Here is a 23,455-nt window from a genome sequence, read left to right as displayed (position 1 = left end):
TTGTAGTGAGGTGGATGGACCTGGAGTCTGTCATGCGGAGTGAAGTAAGTCAGACAGAGAAGAACAAATACCGTATGCTAACACATATATGTGGAATCTAAAAAAAAGAAAAAATGGTTCTGATGGACCTAGGGGCAGGACAGGAATAAAGATGCAGATGTAGAGAATGGACTTGAGGACACTGGGAGGGGGAAGGGTAATCTGGGAGAAGTGAGAGAGTAGCATGGACATATATACACTACCAAATGTAAAATGGATGGCTGGTGGGAAGCAGCTGCATAGCACAGGGAGATCAGCTCGGTGCTTTGTGACCACCTAGAGGGGTGGGATAGGGAGGGTGGGAGGGAGACGCAAGAGGTAGGAGATATGGGGATATATGTATATGTATAGCTGATTCACCTTGTTATACAGCGGAAACTAGCACAACATTGTAAAGCAATTATACTCCAGTAAAGATGTTAAAAAATGAAAATAAAACAGGGCAGGTGACTTGCCCGAAAGCCTTTCTCAACTTGAGGTGAGAAATTATATTTGCAGTTATTTCTTGCAGGAGAATAGCTGATGGCACTTTGTATCAGGAACCGAATCTTTTAAGGTGAATGTTCTGAGGTTGAAGCCTTTGCAAGTTTTAAGTGTGACTGTCTGTGCCCTACCTTAGTGCGTATTTATCCTCTCACCTGTGTGTCCCACTGGAATAGATAGTTTATGTTTTGGGTCCCAGGCCCCATTCCCACCTCCACCAAGAACCTTGATTCTTTTCATTTCTTACATTTTTCCTCCTGGCTGTTGATCTTGCTCTGAGGCAGTCTTTCCTGGGAGGTATGGAGGTAGCTGAAGGAGCCTCTGGGTGGCGCCTTGACCCCAGAAGATTGACACACGAGAATGACTTGCCTGATAGAGGCTTAGGCCTGTGTTGGCAGGAAGAGGTGACTCATTTTTCATCAGAGGAATTTCAAAGAAAATATAATGACAGGATGATGTCAGAGGAGCAGGTGGAGACAGGAACCTTGATTGAGGTGCTGGAGGGAGGTGTTGGGTAGTACGGTTGCCAGGGTAGTCAGAATGATTGACCGGCATGGATCACAAGAAACGTCACCTGTTTTTCACTTCCTTTCTCATGAGCCCTGGTGCGGGCAGTGCTGTTCAGTGCCTTCAGAGCATGCAAGTCTATGCCTGTCTTAGGTGTACTGTGTTTCTGTCTGGGTGAGACATCTCATGACATCCGGTGCCAGTCATGGACTTATTTCACACATGGTGTGGTGTGTATGGGCTCCTGTACTCTGTGCGTCAGCTCCATGGCTTGTAGGGTCTGTGTCTTGAGAATTGAAAATCACATGCTCATGGTGGCTCGAGGTGTGGCATTTCCCCTGAGGTATTATCAATAGATACAGGAACTAGGTATCAGAAGGTCAGATCTCAGGGACTTTACCTTATTGCCAGAAGTGCTCTGGTTCCCTCCAGTGTTTTGGCAAAGGCTGGATCTTTGCTCTAATTTTAGTTAAGTTTCCTGTTTTTTATTTTTCTTCTTTGAGTTGGTTCCCCTGCTTGGTGTGTATGGATGAAGCTGGTAAGTGGGGAAACTTAAGTCAGGAGGACGGATAGATAAGTTTTCGAATCTTTTCATATAAGCACTCAGGTTGGTTCAGGCTCCCATTTACATTAAGACTGTAAGGAGGGCTCCTTGTCATCACTGTGTTTTAACACCTACCAGAGTCTGTGATTGTGAGGTTGGAGGCTGAATCAGCAGTTTACAAAAAGGTAAAAGAGAGGTATTTATTGCTAGTACTCTGCCTTAGGATTCAGGTCTCAAGGAATATCTGGGGAGAGACAGCTTTGCAATATCGATTTCTGCTTTTGTGCTTTATGTATTGTTCATCTGAAAGTGGCATGGAGATAGGGACCTTTAGGTAGCATAGGATGCTGCCAAGAAATAGGAGGTATTGCCTCTCTTTAAGATATATCGTAAGCAAGAAGAAAAAATAAAAACAAAAACAAACCCCCAAACAAACAAAAAAGAAAACCCCTGAAATTGGAAAGGGAGGGAGGACAGCTTTATTTATTACTTGGGGCTGTCTTTAATTGTTGCATCCTCTGGCTGATCATGAGTTCTGTTTTTGGACAATACTACTAGGTACACTGTGGGACTAAGGCTGATCTTTGGAGTAGGGTATGAAGGATATGAATCAGACAGCTTGTTTCTTACAGAAGGGTGCTGGGCTTCCTTGGGCCCCAGTTAGCACTATTCCTCCTCCCTGCTAGTTGTGCTTCTCTCTGTATCTCTCCATGAAATAACAGGTCATTAGAAGAGACTTTTAACTTGAAGTGCCAAAGAACCCAGGGGAAAATATTCTCTAGGGTGGGTTTGATATGGGAGCCCCTTGAGGATAATTTGTGATGACAGTGTTTCAGAAATTACTACCTGACTCACTGAGCAGAAGCAGCAGTCTTGACCTGAACATGTTCTTTATATCTGCCCCATAATACATACAGGTCCTCTCTCCCTTTGGTTATGAGCTCAAGGCCTTTAATCATGAGGTTGAGCAGTGATAAGGGAGAACTATTCTGATATGCCAATTAACCAGAATGTTAAGAGTCCACGTATGAGCTGGGATCCCAAACATCTCTTTGATTTTTTTCGTGGGGAAGGAAAAGGACTCCTTTAGGGGCTCATTATCACCTATAGAATAAATAAAATCCAAACTCATATTGTCACTTAAGACCTTTCATAATCCAGTGCAACTTTCTATAAAATTGTATTTAGCAAAATGATATTTATTCTAATTTTAAAAGGTCAAATATTACTGTGAGGCTTCTAACAAAAGTAATCTGTTCTATCCCTCCGCACGTCTGAGAACTGCTTCCAAGTCTTCTAGCTGTTTCTTTTAGTATTTTCCACTACACTTCTTAAATATACCCTTCTACTAGTTATTCTTGAATTTTCAGTTTTAGACATTATCTGTTGATGTTCTAATCTAGGAAATTAGGGTTTAGTTCTTTCATCCCTGTCCCCTTTACACAGTCCCCCTCCCCCTTCTTTCTGCTGTTATACATTACTACCATTGCCTGGTACTCAGTGTTTAGATTATTGATTATATAAACATTGCTTAAAGCTGAGCCACATAGTATTCTATAATTACGTTTCCTTTCTTGACCAACTTTTAAAATTTTTTTCCTGGAATTAATAATTGCCCTATTTTTATCATTTGCCTACTGTTCTAGGTACCTATCTCCACACTCTCCTACAGGACTCTAAGACAACTCTTACTATGTTGGAACATGTCAGATAATCTTTTGGTTCAATATTTTCTTTGGAGACATCCCGCAAGAGCTTTGTGTTCTCCACCTGTAGCCTTTAGTAAAGCTGTCACCCTGAGACTTCCCTTCATCATCATACTAGGAAATTCCTTTGCCTCTTTTCTGTATTGGATGCCATGTTTCCTGGATCTCATGCAGTCAGTTTTCTTGGTTTACTCCATCTCTTCATTGGAATATATCTTAGAGTAGCTTCCTGAGAAAGGATACATGAGAGGTTAATATTTTTGAGACTCTGCTTATTTGAAAATGTCTTTATTCTACTTTTCATTTCATGAGGGGTTTGGGCATAGAGTTCTAGGTTACAAATGACTTTCCATCAGAATTTTGAAGGTGTTCCTTCTTCTGGCTTTCAGTGTTGCTCTTGAGAAGTCCTGTGCCATTCTGGTTCCTGACTTTTGTGATCTGTTTTCTTTTGATAGCTTTTAAGATTTTATTTTTATCCCTGGTATTCTGAAATATTATGATGATGTACATTGCTGAGGATCTTTTTTCATTTGCTGAGTTGAGTTCTCTGTGGATCTTCTTTATTTGAAAACACATCTTCCGTTTATTAGTTCTTTGATAATTTCCTCTCTTCCATTTTCTCCTTCTGGTATTAGTTGGGTATTGGACTTGATTGATTTTCTGTCCTCTCCCCCCACTCTATATTCTCTGTCTCTTTTTGTTCTTATTTATGGTGAAGATTCTCAGCTCCACCTTCCAACTCTTCTTTGAATTATTTATTTTTTCTCTTGTAGTTTTTATTTTAAGCATTTCCCCACTTATTCTCTTCATGTTCCTTTTTTATATACTTGTTCTTGTCTTATAGCAACATTGCCTTTTAGGGCTCTCTGAAGGTATTAATTGTCATTGTTTTCCTCTGCTTCCAGTATTGTCTCTGTCTCAAGCTCATTCTGTTTGTTCTTTTGGTCTCTGTCTTTCATGTTAGAGACTCTGAATGTCTGATGTTTCTTGGTGATCTTCATAATTAAGAGTTAGCCCCTAAAAAGCTGATTGGTGGGGCTTGTTGCCTGGTATGCTCTACTGAATGACCAGCTAGGGGAGGTCCATTTCCCCAGGGAGGAACTAGCCGGTCTCCTCTCTGGGACCTCTTTAGCCTGGAAGCCAGGTCTCTGGGGTTACCAAGCAGGGCAATAGGGCAGGGGGAGAGTCTTGTTGTTCATTATGTCAAATTTCATTTAATGTTACTGTTCTCAGTGAGGTGCCTCACTTCTGACCTCATGTGAGCCTGAAGATATTCAACCAGCCTGTGTTCTGCCTCACCCTGCAGCTCTTCTTCCCCTCCCCCCAGGCCTTCAGGGGTACTAGTGCTTCTAATTCTTGAGTCTTTCTGGAGTCCTGCGCACTGTTTGCCTCGTCGCTCCCCCCGCACCCGCCCCGTCCCCCACAAGCACTTAGCAGAAACAGAAAGCGGAAATTTAAATCAGGTACCATTTATCTTTCCATTCTCCAGTTTGTCAAATTTCTCTTGATATTTTGAATTCTTTATTCCTGTGGTTTTGTGCCATTTTTATTCCTTTACTGTCATTTTTCTGAGGTTTCAGAAGGGAGTGGAGATAAATGTACATATTAAGTCTGCCATGTGTAACCTAAGGTGGGCAGAAGTGAATCTTCCCAACTTCTCCTTCTCTCTCTCAAATACACAAACCCTGTGTTCTAGCTTCGCTTGTTTCTTCCTCTTTTTCCATAATCTTGCTTGTGCCATCTCTCCTCCTGGAATGTCTACTCTTCTCATTTCAGACGGTTGAAATCCTACATATTCTTCCAGGCCCCCAATCCATGGAAGCCTTTCCCCCCCGCTCCTCCTGCATAATGACCATTCCATTGACTGAGTTACTAAAGTTCCGTTACTGAATTTTTGTGGTCTTGCCCTCTTCATGACAAAGCATATATTGCCTTATACTATCATTTTTTATACACTTACCGCTTCCCTGTTGGATTGTGAACTCTTAAAGGATAGTGTAAGACTAGTTTGTAAATTTTCTGTTGTTGGTAACAATTAACATAGAACCTAGGCAACTAAATATTTCACAGAACCGTAGAATTTTAGAACTGGAAAAGAATTTAGAGATCTAGACTATCAAATCATTTTATGAATAAATAAATAGATCCAGTGTGATTAAACGATGCTAGAGTCATATAATAAGCTAGGGACTGAACTGGAGCTGTAACCTCATCATCTAGCTCTCAAACGGCTAAATGTAGTGATAAAATCTGATATATGCTTAATTAAATATTCTGGTTAATCCAGAGTTAACCAGAATGCACTTTCTGTATCATTCTTGTTGAAAATTTTTATACATATCTTTTGGTCTTAGTAATGTAGGTAATTTTGTCGTAGGTAATTCTTTTTTTTTTTTTTTTGACAAATCAGGGTATTGAATATTCTGAATTTTGTCAAAAACTGAGTTGCATAATAGTTTTCTTCCAAGGCCTCAGGGACCCATGGATTATAGGTGAGAAAAATATAAGCAACTGAACTGAAAATGCCCTGATTTCAGGAAAATTTAAAAAAATCCGGTTATGATGTTATGTGGGGTGATTCTTTTTCTTCTTCAGTAGTAGAGTGCACACAGTAGGGGGCAGACCCAGTCTAGTTGGGTCCTAGTTAAAATTTTGCTGTTTGATAATACATCAAGGATTATTGCTTGAAGTACTTTAAGGTGAATTGTCTGTGTCAAAGATCCTCTTTGATTTCCCTGAGTTATTTAGCTCTTGGCAGTCATTTCCAGAATGTTTGAGATGGCTCCGTAGATTCATCATGTCTAAGGGGTTAGAAGAGCTAGGAATATCTGTTGGGAGAAAGTTGAACAATAGCTGTTGTCCATTTAGGATTTATTGAATATCAGCTGTGCCAGTCACTAATCAAAAAAGCCAGGTGCCATTCTTTTCCTCACTCCCTACTTTGGGCACTTGAGGGTGGATGGGCAGGTAGTTAAGAGGCTGAGCCTCTTCCTCTGAGATGTGGTTTTCATCATGCATTTTGCCTCACAGTATAAGGCTGCATGATAGCAGATGGTCTGATGCTGGGGCTGGCTTGCAGTCTCCATTGGGCAGAGCTGTTGCTAGACAAGCAGTCTGTGGTGGAATGAACCAGAACTGACCAGTAGGCTGGGCTGGGCTCTGCTTCATGCGCATCCTTTTTGGTTTTATCCAAAATAGAAACCGTGGTCCTCAGATTTTAGATGTACTCTTTGGTGTTTCTGCCTTTGCCTGTTTCTTCATTGCCACTTGGCTGTCATCGGAGGGAATTCACTATAGCTCTGAGTCCCTGCAGGGGGTTGAGAGGAGCTATCACTGTTTGCAGGACGGGGTGTGTGTTGTGTGTTCTCTTCCATTAAAACTGTTACCCACATTTCCTTTTATTACTCGTTAAGTCAGAGGCAGCTGGGAGGATGCATTGCATTACTCACCAGGCACACACAGTGGCCCTGGCTGCGGGCGGGGAGAGTGAGAGTGAGTCAGCTCAGGGAATGGAAAAATTGCAGGGTAGCGGCAGGGGGGTGGGGTGGGGGTGGGGGTGGGGGTGGGTAGGAGTTGTGTGCCAGTGACTGTTCCTTCTCTGCCTGTGCTTTTCTCTGTAAGGACTCATCACAAAGCTGTGAATACTGGGCATCCAGTTGGGGGCGCCAGTAAGCCAACCAAATTGTGGTGATGATGTCTCCTGTGAAAGGAATGAGCTGACAGTCTTCTACGTTATGGGTGTATGTGGGTTTTGAGGCAAGCTTGAGCTTGTGTAATATTAAGTTCTGTGTGTAAGGGTTTCACTAGAATAAAGCAATCACAGAGTCTCTGTCTTGGTTATAAAATTCAGTCTTCTGCATCTGTCTTCGTCCAGTAGGGGTCACTGGGGTATTAAGCTCTAAATGAGAGAAACTCCTAATCCTATGATAGACCAATCAGATAGATTCCTTGTCTTTATTGTACAGAGTACTACTATTTTTTTTTTTATATTAGAGCAGAAACAAAAGATGTGAACTTGTTTTAAGAACGTTGTGGATGGGCGTCCCTGGTGGCACAGTGGTTAAGAATCCGCCTGCCAGTGCAGGGGACACAGGTTCGAGCCCTGGTCCAGGGGGATCCCACATGCTGTGGAGCAGCTAAGCCCGTGCGCCACAACTACTGAGCCTGCGCTCTAGAGTACATGAGCCACAACTCCTGAGCCCACGTGCCACAACTCCTGAAGCCCGTGCACCTAGAGCCCATGCTCCGCAATGAGAAGCCCGCGCATCACAACAAAGAATAGGCCCCGCTCGCTGCAACAAGAGAAAGCCCGCGTGCAACAGCGAAGGCCCAATGCAGCCAAAATAAAATAAATACATTTAAAAAAAAAAAAAAGAATGTTCTGGATCATTAAGTATTTGAAGAGCAGATTATTCCAAAGGCTGAGATGGAATTGATTTTATGAGTAAGATTTGAAGAGCAATTTTTAAAGAAAATGAAAGGAGATAGGGGGAGAAAACTGTTAAGTATCTGATGTATACCTACATACTTCACATATATTCCTTATTTAATCTTAGCAACAATGCTGAGAAACAGGATTTATATACACATTGAACATATTAGGAACCCAAAGTTCAGAAACATTAAGTGGCTTCCCTAAGGTCACATAATTATGAAGTGATACTGTCAGGAGAGATCCTACTAGCCATGTTTCATTTGACTTTGGTCCTTGGACCCAGGTAAGGGGTCACGAGAGCAGAAGGTTTTATTAGAAGGTAAGCAGAGCCTGGTGGTAGACTCTCCTGAGAAAGACTAAAATAAATCTTGTGTTGAATTAGGGTTTGGAGCAGGCTCCAAGGGTTCACAAGTGGAAAGAAGCTGACAAATCTGTCTTTGTTTTCAGTGGGCAAGTTCTACATCTTTTTCACTTAGGGCTACTGCCAGGATGTGGAAAACTGTCTCAGAGAGATCTAAAATTAGCTCTTTGTTTGTGTGCAAAGCTTGGTTTCCATGGATAAATAGTTTAAGTTGGTCTCTCTTACCTACCTCTTATCTTGGCCTGGACTCTTCTTCTGAGCCTTGAATGTTGCTACCTTAGGCATTCTCAAGCCTGCGCAGTTACATCGTTGTTGAGCTCCTGACCCCTCTGTCAGCTGCATGCTTATTCTACTCTCTTGCGTTCTTGATTTTCTGGTATCTCAGGAAAACTGAAGTTGATCACGTGTTCTTAGCCAGACCACACAAAAAGACATTTCCCATTGAGACCATTTTTTGTTTTTATCTGGAAAAGCATTTAAAAAATGCATTTAGGTGGGATATGAGTAAGATGCTAACTTTCCTTCAGTGTGCATTTACTTGGAATGACAGATATTTCTGGACAAAAATAACAGCCTTGGCAAAATTCACAAGCAACCCCCATAGACAGGGCTTCTTATTCTTGTATCATCTTTTCTCCATTTACTTAAGATACTGACTCTCGGAGTATCCTGGAAAAAGTTTAATGGCTAGATCTTATTATTTTTACTTTCTTGGGGGAAACAGAACCCCAAAGAGAGGAATTATTTAAAATGGTAATATGGATACTAAGGTTGACTAATATTCTTGTCTTTTTCCTTTCTGAAGCAGTGCCATTGAAGCTCAATTTGTTTTATTCATGGAGTTGGTGGTTTAGAGCTGTTAAATACCACCCACTTTGCTTTGACTTACCTCCTTGCATTGGCCACTGAAGATGATTTGATGCTTTGCTAGGGCATAAATGTTCTAGTGTAGGAACAATGATAACAATAGTTAACATTAATGAGGGAATGTTTAATTTTTAAAAAATAGTTAATAGTGCTTACTGCATGCCGAATAGCCCATGCATTTTCTCACCTACTTCACACTGTAACACTGTGAAGAGGTAATTTTATTATCCCCATTTTACAGATGGAGAAATTGAGGATTAAAGAGATTAAGTAATTGGTCCAAAGATACAGCTAGAAACCATGAAGTCAGAATTTGAGTCGAGGTTTGGCTAACAGATTATGTTAAGTTTAGAGTTCTGGGAAGAGGGAGAGAGAAGGAAAGAGAAGAACGGGGCTTGGGGAGAGTTTGGTTGTTGGACAGGATCCGTATCTGGATAGACTTCTAGAAGTGGAATTTCTGAATCAATAAATAAACTTTTTCTCTTAAACTAGAGGAGCATATTCAGTTATTTCTGCCATAAGATGAACAGTTTTCCAGGCACTTGCTCTCTGGTGTATGTTTTTGTGGTGAAAATAGATGGATTCTCAAGGAATGCTTATATTTTGGGAATCTTCATGATTTGTTGGACCCAGTTTTACTCTTTCTAGTTTGCTCCCCCCTCGTACTCCTGGCCCTCACAGTGCTCTTCAGATCCTCTTGCTCTTTTTGTTCATTCATTCATTCATTTATTCACTCATTCTACAAGTAGTTATTTAGTGATGAGATTTTATACAGGAGAACATTCATCTAATTCAAAAACTTCAGTGGAGTCAAAATACACACACAACTATATTATAAAGTAGAAACTGCTAAATATTATGAGAGAGAAACATTAAAGTATAAATTCAAGGGAGGTGTTTACTTCTAACTGGGATGGAGGGAGTCACCAGGGAAAATTCTGTGGAAGTACTGGTTTAAACTGACCCATAGGAGTGGGACTTTGACTTGCGGAGATGGGAAGGAAATACAGTACAATCCAGGGTAAGCGAGGGAAATATTGTAAAGCCAGAGAGTTTTGGACTTAATTTGCTGACTGTGGAGAATTGAAAACTTCAGAATTAAATTACAAATGAGCATTTATTGAGCACTTAAGATGCACCAGTCATTATGCATGCTTCAGGGAGATTAATCTCACAGTGAATGAGGATAGGGTTGGCAGGTTGGAGACTGGGATCAGGTAAATTAGATTCGGTAATTTTGGTTATAGGTTAGGTAAATTATCAGTTTACCAAGGTTTTGTAAAGTCTGAGCAGTATTCAGAAGTCTTGTGATCAGATGTAGTTTGTTTGCTGTTCCTCCAAATAATGATAATAATAGGCAATATTTATTGAGCACATACTATGTGCCAGGCACTATCTAAACACTTTAAATACATTAACTCATTTAATACTCACTACAACTCTGTGGGACAGGTACTATTACTGTCATCATTTTACAGGTGAGGAGATTGAGGTTCCTTGAAGTCATTTAAGTAACTTGCCCACAGGTGCTAATGTGGCATATATAGTAGGGTCTGGATTTGAACTCAAGCAGCCTGGCTTCAGATTGGGCCTGTAATTGCCATTCTACTAAAATACTTATGGCATCTAGGTTACTGAGCAAGAAATTTGGATATTTTCCTAACTTTATTGTATTTGGTGACTCTGGGGTATATAGAAAATTCTTTGCAGGCATTCTGAGCCTTTGCATGTTTATTGTTGTCTCAATACCATATTGCTAAACCTTAGAGACAGGAGTCATGGATGTCTCCTAATTAGCTCCTATGAAGCCCACATCCTCTGCCTTCTGGACTCACAGAATGAAACAGATGACAAGCGCTCAGGCCAGGTTTTGAGGGCTGGACCTCCCATTTCCAGAAGCCCACGGTTTCCAATCCTATTAGTCATATGCTAGTCTCTCCACCAAAATTTTAATCTCAGTTATATATATATATTTTAAAGTCTCTCTTTGTACGCATTATTTTTCTAAATTTCAGTCTTTTAATCATATGGGTCTTAAGTTTTCAGTCAGTATCTGCTGAAGTTCTGATGCTTGTGGATGTCAGTTAATTTTGAGACCGGGTATACTCCATGACAGTTTGAATAAAACATGCAGCCTCCTTTCTCACAGGCTTGCTTTCATCTCAGTCGCAGACACTAAAGTGATTCTGGGGTGTTACCCAAGATTTCTTGTGGGTAATGGTTGTGGGTGACCATCCTAAATTCTTGGGAGTGAAGTAATCTGATAGAAAGGCAGGTCTCAAGTCTTAATGAAGTTCAGAGTCTTGCTTTTACAAGGCTTTCTGATGGTTTGGGGCCCTTCCCCATTGGCTGTTAGCAAGGGATATCCTGGTGGGTGCTAAATATGTCTTTAAATGGCCTATTCTTTGTATATGAAATGATCTCTAAAAAGAAAAGTAGTCGCTCCCTCCTGCCAGCTTCTAACCACTTCCTGTAAATGACAGCACACAGATCCATCTTAGTTTTTCTGAGTGAAAAAGTTACTTTCACAAAGGCAGTTCCCCTGCTCATTTTTCTTCCTTCAAACATGCATACATACCTATACACAAAGGCTGGAAACAAACTTTTTAACCTGTCATATGTAGAAAAATGGTGTATCCAAGGTATAGCATGTCATCTTATAAAGATCTTATGAAGAGTAAATTCCTTTGGGTGCTTTTCACTGTCTTCTCTAATAATAACAGTAGATTCAGAAGGTATCTTGATATTTGAGTCCCTGAATTTTTTTTTCTTCAAATTTCCTAGGTGTTTTTGAATGGCACAAGCATGGTATATGATTTTCTAATTAAGACAGCTTTGCAATGGCTTCAGGTAGCAGAATAAGGCAGAGAAATGGCTTTCACTTTGGGAAATGAAAATATGGTGAAGATATTTATAAGACTGCAAAAAGTGTGGTACAGTGGTGACACAGACAGCACTAGCACTGTAACATTTTGTGTTGAAATTGAGATTCTTCCCTTAGAGCTGGGTAGAGCCATTTACAGGCTCTTGTCTTACAAAGAGGAAATATTCCAAACATATAAATATCTAAAATTGTTTAGCTTCAGGTTAGCATACTGATTTTGCCAGAACTTTTCAGCAAAGGGAGGCAGTGTGATTAAAATATATTGATTTGAAACCAGACAGATAAAAGTTCAGATGTCAGTTCATCTTCTTACTTACTTTGTGACCTTGGGCAAAATAACTTGAATTTTCTGAGCCTCAAGTTCTTGATTTATAAAATAGGGATATTTTAGGGGATATTACAGGGATTACATTGAAATAACAGATTGAAGATGCTTTCTAGTAGCTGCTTAATAAATATCAGTTTCCCTTCCAAGCAAGTCTGTCTTCTTTGACCATCACAGCTCAGGAGCTTCTCTACAGCAAGAGGGGTGTCATCATCATCTTTGTGTCCATTGTGTCTAGCATAATGCTCCATATTTTAAATTGAATGAATGAATAAGAGAGCCCTGCTCCAGAGGGAGCTCTGGCTTAGTCTCCACTGGATTGCACCATCAGTTTTTCCTCCCTAGTGCTATTCCCTTCAGCAGACACAATTATTGACACATTTCACATGCCAAGAAAAATTCTCTTTTGAGCCTACATCCCTCTTTCTGCTCCCTTTTACAGCAAAATTCCTTCCTAAAAGAGTTGATGTTCGTTATTGTCACTGTTCCCATTCTCTCTTGAGTCACTCCCGTTGGACCTTTTCTCTGCCATGCCATCAAAACTGCCCTTGTTAAAGTCACTAGCGACCTCCACATTGCTAAATTCAATGGTCAATTCTCAGTCCTCTTCCTGACACATTAACAGCTTAGTTACTACTTAGAGCACATCCTTCACCTGGCTTCTGGGGCAGCATGCTCTTTTGGTTCTTTTAATCCACTGGCTTCTTTTTTTAGTCTCCTTTGGTTGTTCTTCCTCTTCCCTACCTAATGTTGGAGAGTTTCTAGGGCTTAGTCCTTGAACTTGACCTTTTCTCTCTCTGTGTGTACTCCCTAAGTGATCTCATCTAGTTTCCTGGCTTTAAAGCAACAGCCTGGGTCTCTCCCGGAACTCTGGATTCGTATATTAAATTGCTTATTCAGAATTCCACTAGAATGTCTACTAGGCATTTCAAAGTTAATGTATCCAAAATGGAATTCCTACCCCACTCCCCACAAAAACCACCCCAAACAACTGCAACCAGCAGTACACCCCAAACCCTCTGCTTCTCTGGCTGCCCTTCCCATCTCAGTAAATAGCAGTTCGGTCCTTTTAATTTCTCAGGCCCCAAACCTGGAAGTCATTCTCAACTCTGTTTTTTCCCTGCTCACCCCACATCCAGTCTATCAGCAGATCCTGATGATTCTTTATATATATATATATATATTTTTTTTTTAATTAATCTTTTAAAAAATTTATTCATTCATTCATTCATTTATTAATTTATGGCTGCGTTGGGTCCTCATTGCTGCACGTGGGCTTTCTCTAGTTGCGGCAAGCAGGGGCTACTCTTTGTTGCGGGGCGCGGGCTTCTCATTGCGGTGGCTTCTCTTGTTGCGGAGCACGGGCTCTAGGTGCGCGGGCTTCAGTAGTTGCAGCACGTGGGCTCAGTAGTTGTGGCTCTCGAGCTGTAGACACAGGCTCAGTAGTTGTGGCGCACGGACTTAGTTGCTCTGCGGCATGTGGGCTCTTCCTGGATCAGGGCTTGAACCCGTGTCACCTGCATAGGCAGGCAGATTCTTACCCACTGCGCCACCAGGAAAGTCCCTGATGACTCTTTAATTTGTCCAGAATATGACCACATTTCACCATCTCTACCACTGCACCCTGGTCTCAGTTATATCTCAGGCACTAGTTTTCACTTGGATTATTGTAATGGCATTATAACTAGTTTCCCTGCTCCCGCTCTTGTCGCTCTCTAGTCAGTTATCAATATAGCAGCAAGAGTGATCCTTTTAAAACCTAAGTTAAATCCTATCACTTGCTCACAGGAAACCCTCCAAAGGTTTCCCATTTCACTTAGAATAAAAACCAGATTCTTTACGAATGGCCTGTACAGCCATAGATGATCCGACCTCTCTCTGGCCTCATCTCCTGACACTCCCTTAGCCGATCTGGTTTCCCTGATGTCCCCTGAACACACCAAGCCTAATTCTGCCTCAGGGACATTGTACTTGCTCGTTTCTTTTTTGGGCTTATCCTTTCTCTAAAAAGCCACATGACTTGTTGGTTTGTAATGTCATCTTAGTAGAGAAACCTTCCCTGACCATCCTGTACATAAAACTGTAAACATCCCCCCTCTGGCTCGCCTTTCTCCTCTTCATCTCTTTTAGTATATGTTTACTTGTTTATGTTTATTTTGTGTATTCTCCTATTCTCCTACTAGCATATAAGCCCAATGAAAGCAACATCTTTGTTTTGTTCACTACTCTGTTCCCAGTACCTAGAACAGGGCCTGGTACATGGTAAATATTTGATGAATTAAATGTAGGTTAACACAAAATCGTAGATGGTCTTGATGCCAGGTTAAAACATACACATTGTAAATATTAGTTCCCCCATCAAGGGCCCTTTGTCATCTCTCTGGTGAGTAGATTGTTCAAATCTAAAACCCTTCCCTTTTATTAAAAAAAAGAGGGTGTAACTTTAGAGATATTAAAGCAGGTTGCATTTTTAAAGCTTATTTGTGGTAAGACACCATGTTTATATACCATAATGTAAAAGGCACTGTAGAAATAAATAAAGTAGTTTGGTAGAAAGATGAGGCCATAACCCTTCTCTGAGTGAAGGGTTCTGGGTGTTAGATGTACTCTTGGCCGTTGGGTCTTCTCTGTTTTTGTGTGTCCACACTTCATTTTATATAGTATCTCTTCATAGAAAAGTAGATGAGAAGAGGGGCAGTGGTACTGCAAGAACTTTGCATATTCAGCCTAGGTTGTACAAAGTTCTTTCTAGTCTTTACATGTGTTCCTTAGGTTTATTGAAATATAATTTATATACAATAAAAGCCATCCATTTCGGTCTACAATGTGAGTTTTGACAAATGTATACAGTCGTGGAACTATCATCAGAGTCAGCAAATAGAACATTTCCATTACCCCATAAAGTTTTCTTGTGTTCCGTGGTAGTCTGTTCCCTTCCCTCACCCTGAGCCCCTGGCAACCACTCATCTGATTTCTGTCCCCATAGTTTTGCTTTTCTAGAATGTCATATAAATGGCATCACACAGCACGTAGCCTTTTGTGTTTGGCTTCTTTCATGTAGCGTAATGCTTTTGAGATTCATCCATGCTGTTGTATGTATCAGGAGTATGTTCCTTTTTTATTGCTGGGTTGTGGTCCATTGTATGGATGCACCACAGTTTTTCTTAGTTCACCAGTTGATGGACATATGGGTTGTTTTCAGTTTTAGTTATTCTGAATGAAGCTGCTATAAACATTTACGTACAGGTTTCTGTGTGGACACGTTTTCATTTTTCTTGGGTCAGTATCTAGGAGTGATACAGCTTGGTCATCCTGGTATGTATATGACTGTTTTCTAGAGTATTTTCTAGAGTTGCCAATTTCACCCCCCACCAGCAGTGTATGAGAATTCCAGTTGCTTTATATCTTGCCAGGACTCTTAGTTTTATTCATTCTACTGGGTGTGTAAGTGTTAAAGTGTTTCCAGTTGCTGCTGCAGTGTCCATATCAAGTTTTCATTTGCAAGCAGGCTTTAGTTTTGTTGAAGGCATTCTTTTCTGTGGAGCTTGTTCTGCACGTGATCCTCTCTGTGGTGATGTTTGGGTCCCTTACCTCCTCCTCCCGGGTTGTGGGTGTGGAAGGGTTGCCCTCCGACTAGGCCGGGGAACTTGTGGACACTTAACACATCCCTGCGTACTTCGCCTCCTCCCTGCAAGTGGTTCCCTAGTGTTTCTGCAACTTTTTTCTTCTGGCTCCATCCCAGCCAGGCTGGGAGAGGAAAGTTAAGAGTGTGGCGTCCTCTGACAGCCTCCCTTCTTGTAGAAGGGTCTGAGGCTTGTTTGTTTAAGCTGAACAGAGGATGCCAAACATAGAGTTTGAGTCAGCTCAGCAGTAGCTTAGACGCCCCTTTTTGCTCTCCTGGTTCCTCCTTCCCTTTCCCCTCCCCCTCTGGCCAGTTGTTTCCTGGGCTTTGTCTGAGACACACTGTAGAGTTTTAGTCCCCATCTACTACTGCCTGCTGTAAAACAGAGGCGAGACGGAGGAGAAGCCACCAGGAAGTGTCTGACAACACTGAGCTGCGGGCCTCTGCCTCTGTGCTGATAGTACAGGACAGCAGTAACCTCAGGAGAAAGGCATTTAGAGTCTGCGCTGAGCTGTGGGCTTGTGGCTAATTCAGGGGAGGAGAAAGGACGGGCCTGGAAATGCCTCTCTTAGATTCGTCTTATTTGCCACCAACCATCTTTATTTTGACACACATTCTTGGAATTGCCGGTGTTCTGTACTGGAAGAGATGTGCCAGAGGCAGAGCAGGTAATGGGTGCCCAGTGCTTCTTGAAATCTGCTGTGGGGCTTTCGAGGGTGGGGTAGATGACGGAGGCCTTCCCAGTTGCCTTCCTTAAAGGGCCAGTACAGCCTCTGGGCTGGGTGCTGTCAGACCTGAGTGCGTGTGGGATTTACTGAGCAAACCAGACTGTCCTGGGACCAGTTTGGGACCTGGACCCTTTACTGTTTTGTGAGGTTCGTCTGGCTGGAGGGTGCTGGTTGGATGAGGTGATGTCTGGGCTGGAGGCTGAGGGAAGTGGCAATTGTGCTGACTTTTGTCCTTCCTCAGAGAATCAAGCCCTTCCATTCTTTACTTTCTCAGTCTCAAAGTGGTTTTTGATCTTTTTTTTAAAAAAAACAAAAACAGAGTAACTCTATCACCCTCCTTCAGGTGTAAATGTGGGAGAACTTGTGGGGTTAGAGAAGTTTCTAGATTTGGTGTATATTTGGGTGAGAAAAGGCAGAGGAGGAAAGGTCAGTGAGAGGAAAGGGTCACAGGGTGTCCTTGCTGAGGTGCATTTGCGAACACGGGGGTGCCTCTGTTCTCTTTGATAGGGTTGAAACTGTTCCTTTCCCCTCAGGCAGCTACACAGTTTACTCTCTGTGTATCCAAGCCATCCTGCATCCTGTTCAATGCAAGGAAGTTAACTGTTCTTTCCCCCAGGCGAATATTTGGATCCTGATATTAAAATTTTTTTCTAAGTGGTAGCAGACCCCCCCCCCCCCCCCCCCCTTATTTGTTACATTGTATTTCTTTGGCTTCTAAATGCCCAGTGCTGGGATCAGCCCCGTGTTTAGCTGATTCTAAATCTCCGTAGTTGAGGAATAGTAAAGTCCAGCTTTTGCTGGAGTACACCCTTGGATCTCAGTGCCTTTAGTCCTGTCTTTGTGACCTGCTTACTGCCTTCAAGCCAACCTATTGAGACACTTGTTACTTGTATCTTACAATTAAGATGGAGGTTTGATGACATTACTTAGTTTCTTATTAGAAGTTCATGAATGCTTGACAGAATTAGAATTAGATTCAGTCATCCCCCAGTGTCTTTCCAGTAAGTCCCAGAAAAGCTTATGACTAAATACTCAGATCCCAATGTGTGTCTGTATCAGCAAAAGCAGACAGACATTTAGAAATATGTTTGCTTGTGTAGTGGTGTGTTTTAAAAGGTAGCTCAAAGTGGCTTTCCTGAAATGTAAGCCTGTATTTGAGCTTATAAGGAAAGGAGTAGACAGGCATGAGTTATTTGGCTGTATATACTGTGTCATATATAATGAGAAAGTAAATATTATTTAGGCAAAGGTTGCTGCTTTCATTTTCTTGTGCATTATGGTAATGGCGTTTCTAAACCACTAGTTGATTAATATTTTAAGAAGTTTATCCTCAGTATAGGATTTGCTATTGAACTTAGAAGTCGTAGCCCTATCTTTGAAGTGCTTTCTTGTTTATGTTTTAGAATATTAATTTCATAAACAGCTGTAAATAACATTGAAATAAACAGAAGAAAAATAGATTGTAAAAGCTTTTTATTTTTATGAAACAATATTGATTCTAGTACCTAATAGTTATATTGGGAATGTGCTATGTTCAGTTTATCTGTAAAATTAGAGCAGTGGTTTTTTTAATTGGAGAGTATGGATTCTAAAACTTTCACAGGAGTACTTAAGAGCTTCTGTACCCATTTTATTTTAATTTCAAGTTTAAGATGTATTTTATCTGTTAAAGTGTGTTTTTAAATGACGTGTATACTCTACTGTACTGCCAGTTGGACATCACCAGAATAAAGTTCCTCCGCCATCTCTGTATACTTGATTAAAAAAGGTGAAGATTGTGTCTTCTAGTCTGGTCTTTTTTTTTTTTTCTTCTTCTTCCCCTAATAGGAGGTGTGTACACTATTGCAGAACATACTGTACCACATAGGTCCTGTGCCTAATAAATTCTAGGCAAGTCTCAGGTGTTCAGTCCTTAATAGTTAGTGGGTAACACATTGTTAAGTGATAAGTGATAACATTGTAATATTGGCTTAGTGTGTACCACAAGGTTTTGTGCTTCTTGTTCCACTTTTCTAGTCATATTATAGGATGAACATAGTTTTTAGATATTGAAGGTATTTAACTTTGAAACAAAAATTTCTGCAGTTCCTTCATGCTCTTGTATTAATTTATTTGAATAATATCCTGAGGTTACAGGCAAACTATTAAACTGTTACTATTTGTTTCTATTTGTATAAAACAGTTTTTTAAAAAATGGTTCCCTATAGTAAAGCACAGTACAGAAATAAACAAGATGCTGAGACTGATATAACTGTAATTCAGTAATCTCTAATTTCAGTCAAAATTACCTGATTGGTTATGTCATTTGGCTTTAAAATAAGTAACATAAATTTGAATGTATAAAATTGATTTATGCTATTTAATACTGAAATTATATGTTGAGTTTCATGTAAGATTTGTTTAAAAAAGTGCTCTGTCGGGCTTCCCTGGTGGCGCAGTGGTTGAGAGTCCGCCTGCCGATGCAGGGGACACGGGTTCGCGCCCCGGTCCAGGAAGATCCCACATGCCGCGGAGCAGCTGGGCCCGTGAGCCGTGGCCGCTGAGCCTGCGCGTCTGGAGCCTGTGCTCCGCAACGGGAGAGACCACAACAGTGAGAGGCCCGCGTACCGCAAAAAAAAAAAAAAAAAAAAAAAAGTGTTCTGTCAGAGTTGAAAACTGCTAGGTTCCTTTTAGTGCTACGGTTCTAAGATACAGTGTTCTAGTAAATCTTCATTGTGTTTGTATAGATTTCAGATTTCTTCCCTTCTTAAAGTTGATAACAAATTCTATATTGCTCTTAGAGCTGGAAGGGACCTTACATATCGACCAACGCACCTTCTCACTTAGTACCACTCTTGTCAGAAGTTATTCTTCCTTTGCATGAAGGCCTTTGTAGAACATACAACCGATGGACTATTTGTTATGTTGGTAATGGAGAAGTTCTTTTTTAATCTGAAAGTTGCCTCTTTGTAACTTACGCCCATCAGCCAAGTTCTGCCTGGCAAAGATCTAGTATACCGATGGTCCCCAACTAGATTGGTTCGACTTAGATTTTTCGGCTTTAACGATGGTGTGAAAGCAATATGCATTTAGTGGAGATCATTCTTTGAATTTTGATCTTTTCCCAGGCTAGTGACATGCAGTACCTAACTCTCTCCTGATGCTGGGTAGTAGCAGCAGCCGCAGCTCCCATTCAGCCATGTGATCATGAGGGTAAACAACTGATACAACCATTCTGTACCCATACAACCGTTATGTTTTTCACTTTCAGTATGGTATTCAGTAAACTGCAAGAGTTATCCAGCACTTTATTATAAAATAGGCTTTGTGTTAGATGATTTGCCTAATGTAAGTGTTCTGAGCACATTTAAGGTAGGCTAAGCCAAGAGTTGATGTTTGGTAGGTTGGATATATTAAATGCACTTTCGACTTTGGATATTTTTAACCTGCTCTGGGTTTATCGGAATGTAACTACAGCATAAGGAAGATCTGTCCTCCCTCTTCTAGGTGTCAGGCTTGCTTATACTTGAAGGCTATCTTTGCCAGCCTAGACACTTCCCTTTCTAATACTACATACAATTTCCTAACCCCTTATCATTCTAGTATTCCCTTTGGACAGTTAAATTGATTATTTTTGCTTTGAAAATGTGGTGGCCGTGTGTGTGTGTAGAGAGGTGAGGGGAGTACAGCAGGAATGTGGGGAAGGAATCTCTGATTACTATTTCTTAGCTTTCGTTTGCTATTTTTTTCTAGGTGTTAGGAGTCCATTGGTGAGATCTAGTTATATGATATTAAGTACATGGCTTTAACAACGGTGTTCCCAAGTCACCGTCTCTTCAGCAGATGTAAACAAGAACAGGAAGACACAGTTTGTACTGAAGCCATAATACCTGTAAGACAGAATTTAGCACTCACTTAGTATCAATACTTGGAATTTCAAATAGCTTTCAGTACACCCTGTCCACACTTGCATTCACATATATTATCTCATTGTTCCCCAAACTTCCTACTGTTTAACTTGCATCATCATTTTTCTTTTCCAGGACTGTTGAAATAATGTTTCGCCCATTCTCTGTGTTCCCTCCACCCTCTCGCCCCTAGTTTGTCTTCTACCTGTAGCCAGAATGATCTTTCTAAACTACAGAGCTGTCTGTGTCACTCTTCTGCTTAAAATCCATTAAAGCTTTCGTTCTGCTTTTAAAAGAAAGTTCAAACTCTTCATCAGGAGATAAAAGGGTTTTCATGATCTGCCGCCTGCCTATTTCACTAGTTTCACATCCTGTCTTGGCCTTACAAGCAGTACTCAGTACTCAAGCATCATTTAAAAACTTGTAGATCACTACCCGAAATGTCTGTATCTTCTTTTTAACTAACAACTTGATGCTTGTCCTTCAAGATAAGTAGTTATCATTTCTGGAGAGCCTTCCTTGACTGGAATAAAAGTTCCTCTTCTGCGTTCCAGTAGCATTCTGTTAATACTTCCTATTCAAACCCGTGTGGTCATCTTGTTCAGCTTGTTTCTTTCCCCACTAATTAGATTTTATTAGACTGTAAGATCTTTAAGAACAGGAACTCTTACTCATCTCAGTTTCTCAAGTGTCTGTGACAAAATAGATGTCAGTGAATGTTACTTGAACAAATAAATGAAGGAATTAAGATATCATTAGATTAAGCTGTAACAGGAACCATACCCTGTTCATGTGTTACTTACAGGGCTTGGCTTAGCTTGATGTGTGGCCTGAGGTGAGTGCTCAGTATAGGTTAACTGAATAATATAGAGTTGCCCTGTGTATTAGTTTATCAATATCCATGTCATGGTAGTGTAAATAGGAAAAGGGCTTTATTTATATACTTGAGAAGAACATTTGAATTTTTTGTTTGTGAGAGGACAGACTAAGGTCTTGCTTTCTTTATCTGTAAAATGAACGAGTTGGACAATCTAATCTCTTAAAGTTCTTTCCATTTCCAGCATCCCACTAGGAGGACCAGCTATAATCCCTGGATCTGGACCATATGGAGTACAATCTAGAATTGTACCATGCCTTTTTTTTTTTTTTTTTAAAGCAGCTCCATTACACTATTGAGTCTCATTAACCTAAGACAAGTTATAAAATGGCCAGACCTCGTGCATGAACTGTTGTTGTCTCCCCTCCAGAGGCTGCTGTTCCTTTGGTTTTCTTGAACCTTCAGCATAAGACTTAAAGGCATCCTAGTTAAATTTTGTCCTATGAGATTTGGTGTAGATTTTTGCAGTTGCTTTGAATTTTAATTCCTCCATTTATGACTTAGCTGTGCATCCTCCGTTTGTAGTACCTAAATTTTGTTACGCATGTAATAGACATGCAAATATTTAAACAAATGGTCATATACCTAATATATCTTTGCTCAAATAACTAAAACAATAGGTGTTGTAGTCAAGATGTAGTCTTTTTCTTTCCTTAGCTATTTTTTTCTAGATTGTTCAGTATGTAGGAAGACCACTGAACTTCGAGTCAGAAGATCTGGATTCTAAGTCCTGGCTTTTCTGCTTACTACTATGTGATGTTAGGTCACTTAATTCCTCTGGACTTCGAATTTCTAATTGGCATGAGAAGAAAAAAGACTAAAGTCTCTAGTTTTTTGCAATTCTGGCAGTACGATTATCTGGCTGACACTTGGATGTAGTATGGAATTGTGGTTGAGAGCTTGTTGAGAGTCTGGGGTCAGACTGCCTGTGTTTTCATCCTAGCTCTGCCCTTACTGGCAGAGTGACATTAATCTGTCTGGGCCTCTGTTTCCTCATCTGTAAAATAGGGTTAATAATACTGCATGGTTGCTTTGAGCTAGTTCTTAGAATATATTCTGCACATGGTTAAGGACTATATAATTGTTTGCTATCATTATACTTTTTTTTTTTTTTTTTAGCAAAACAAAACAAAAGATATCAGTGAAGACATTGCACTCTCCTGTGGGCTCCTGGGACAAAATATAAATGCTTATTTTTACAGTTGGGAATTTAAAAATGTGGTAGAAGCCAATGTGGAAGTGTTTAAAAAGTTAGTGATATATTATGAATCATTATCTCACACATTAGAAGGAAAGACTACGTCTGCTTTACTAGCCTCAATAGTGGGTGATTTTGATGTTTTAGGAAATAAATTAAATGTATAGCTTCAGTTTTCTGTACTAGTAAGAAAGCCAGTAGCTGTAAATTCTTAGATAACTTCTAGCCATGTGTGGAAATATTGGCTTGAATCTCTTCCTTCCATTCAGCATTTTAACGAATCTGCAGGTAGCAGCCAGATTCACCTTTTCTTGCCTCTCACATCTCTGGACTTCTAGTGAACTATGAAATGGCTCAACATTGGGCTAAAAAGGAAGTGGACTGGCCCGGTTAATCACTATACATGCTGATTTCCTCTGGGTAATTAAGAGCTGACTGTCCTCATCAGGGTCCTCTCTTTCCCGTTAGCAGCGGCTTCCCTTTTGAGGCTCAGGATCTCCTAGGATCCTAAAGGAAAGGCCTGTCTCCTGGTGGCTAGACTGACATTGTCCCCAAAACTCTCTCCTACTATACTCAGTCTATAGTACCTTCCGGGGAAATAAGTTCTGCCTAAATGCCAGAGGAGCGAGAAAAAGGGCACGCTTTGGTTCACCTTCCTTAAACCTTACCCAGTAATGATTATTTTGATTTTTGGAGACTGTGAAATTATTTAGTATTTCTAGAAGTTGCTCTACATACTCATTTGGGATATGCCTTAAATCTTCAGTTGGCCGCAGGTAAGTGTTTTTATTTCTTAACTTGCCAGGAACATTCTACCTCCTCATATATATAGCTTCCCTACCCCAGTTTAGTTACTCTGGTTTAGGTCCCTCAAAGACAGCAATGGTGCAGCAGGAGGCCTAGCTTCGGAGCAGGACAGATGGGTATGTAACCTTGGTCTAGTTATTTAACCTTTTAAAAGTAACTTCATCTCTAAAATGGAACTGATAATA

The 23,455-nt window shown here is 40.6% G+C and overlaps 1 protein-coding gene across 5 annotated transcripts in view; it reads left to right on the top strand.

The window, feature by feature from the left end:
• Window positions 1-23,455, top strand: part of MACF1 (microtubule actin crosslinking factor 1) — a 248,778-nt gene that overhangs the window by 70,892 nt on the left and 154,431 nt on the right. For 2 of the 5 annotated variants that reach the window (XM_027109007.1, XM_027109005.1), the window contains exon 1: window positions 15,226-16,441. The exons of 1 other annotated variant lie outside the window; for it this stretch is intronic. In XM_027109007.1, the coding sequence (XP_026964808.1) occupies window positions 16,333-16,441 (109 nt within the window). In that variant the 5' untranslated portion in view covers window positions 15,226-16,332. Of the gene's footprint in view, window positions 1-15,221; window positions 16,442-23,455 lie in introns of those variants that run through there. 2 more of the 5 variants (XM_027109010.1, XM_027109011.1) reach the window with 2 other exon arrangements.

Source organism: Aethalodelphis obliquidens, unplaced genomic scaffold (assembly GCF_003676395.1).
Source record: "Aethalodelphis obliquidens isolate GAN/ISIS:26980383/991018 unplaced genomic scaffold, ASM367639v1 scaffold9, whole genome shotgun sequence".
In the NCBI taxonomy this organism is placed as follows: Eukaryota; Metazoa; Chordata; class Mammalia; order Artiodactyla; family Delphinidae; genus Aethalodelphis; species Aethalodelphis obliquidens.
This window is presented reverse-complemented; position numbering and strand designations above follow the sequence as displayed.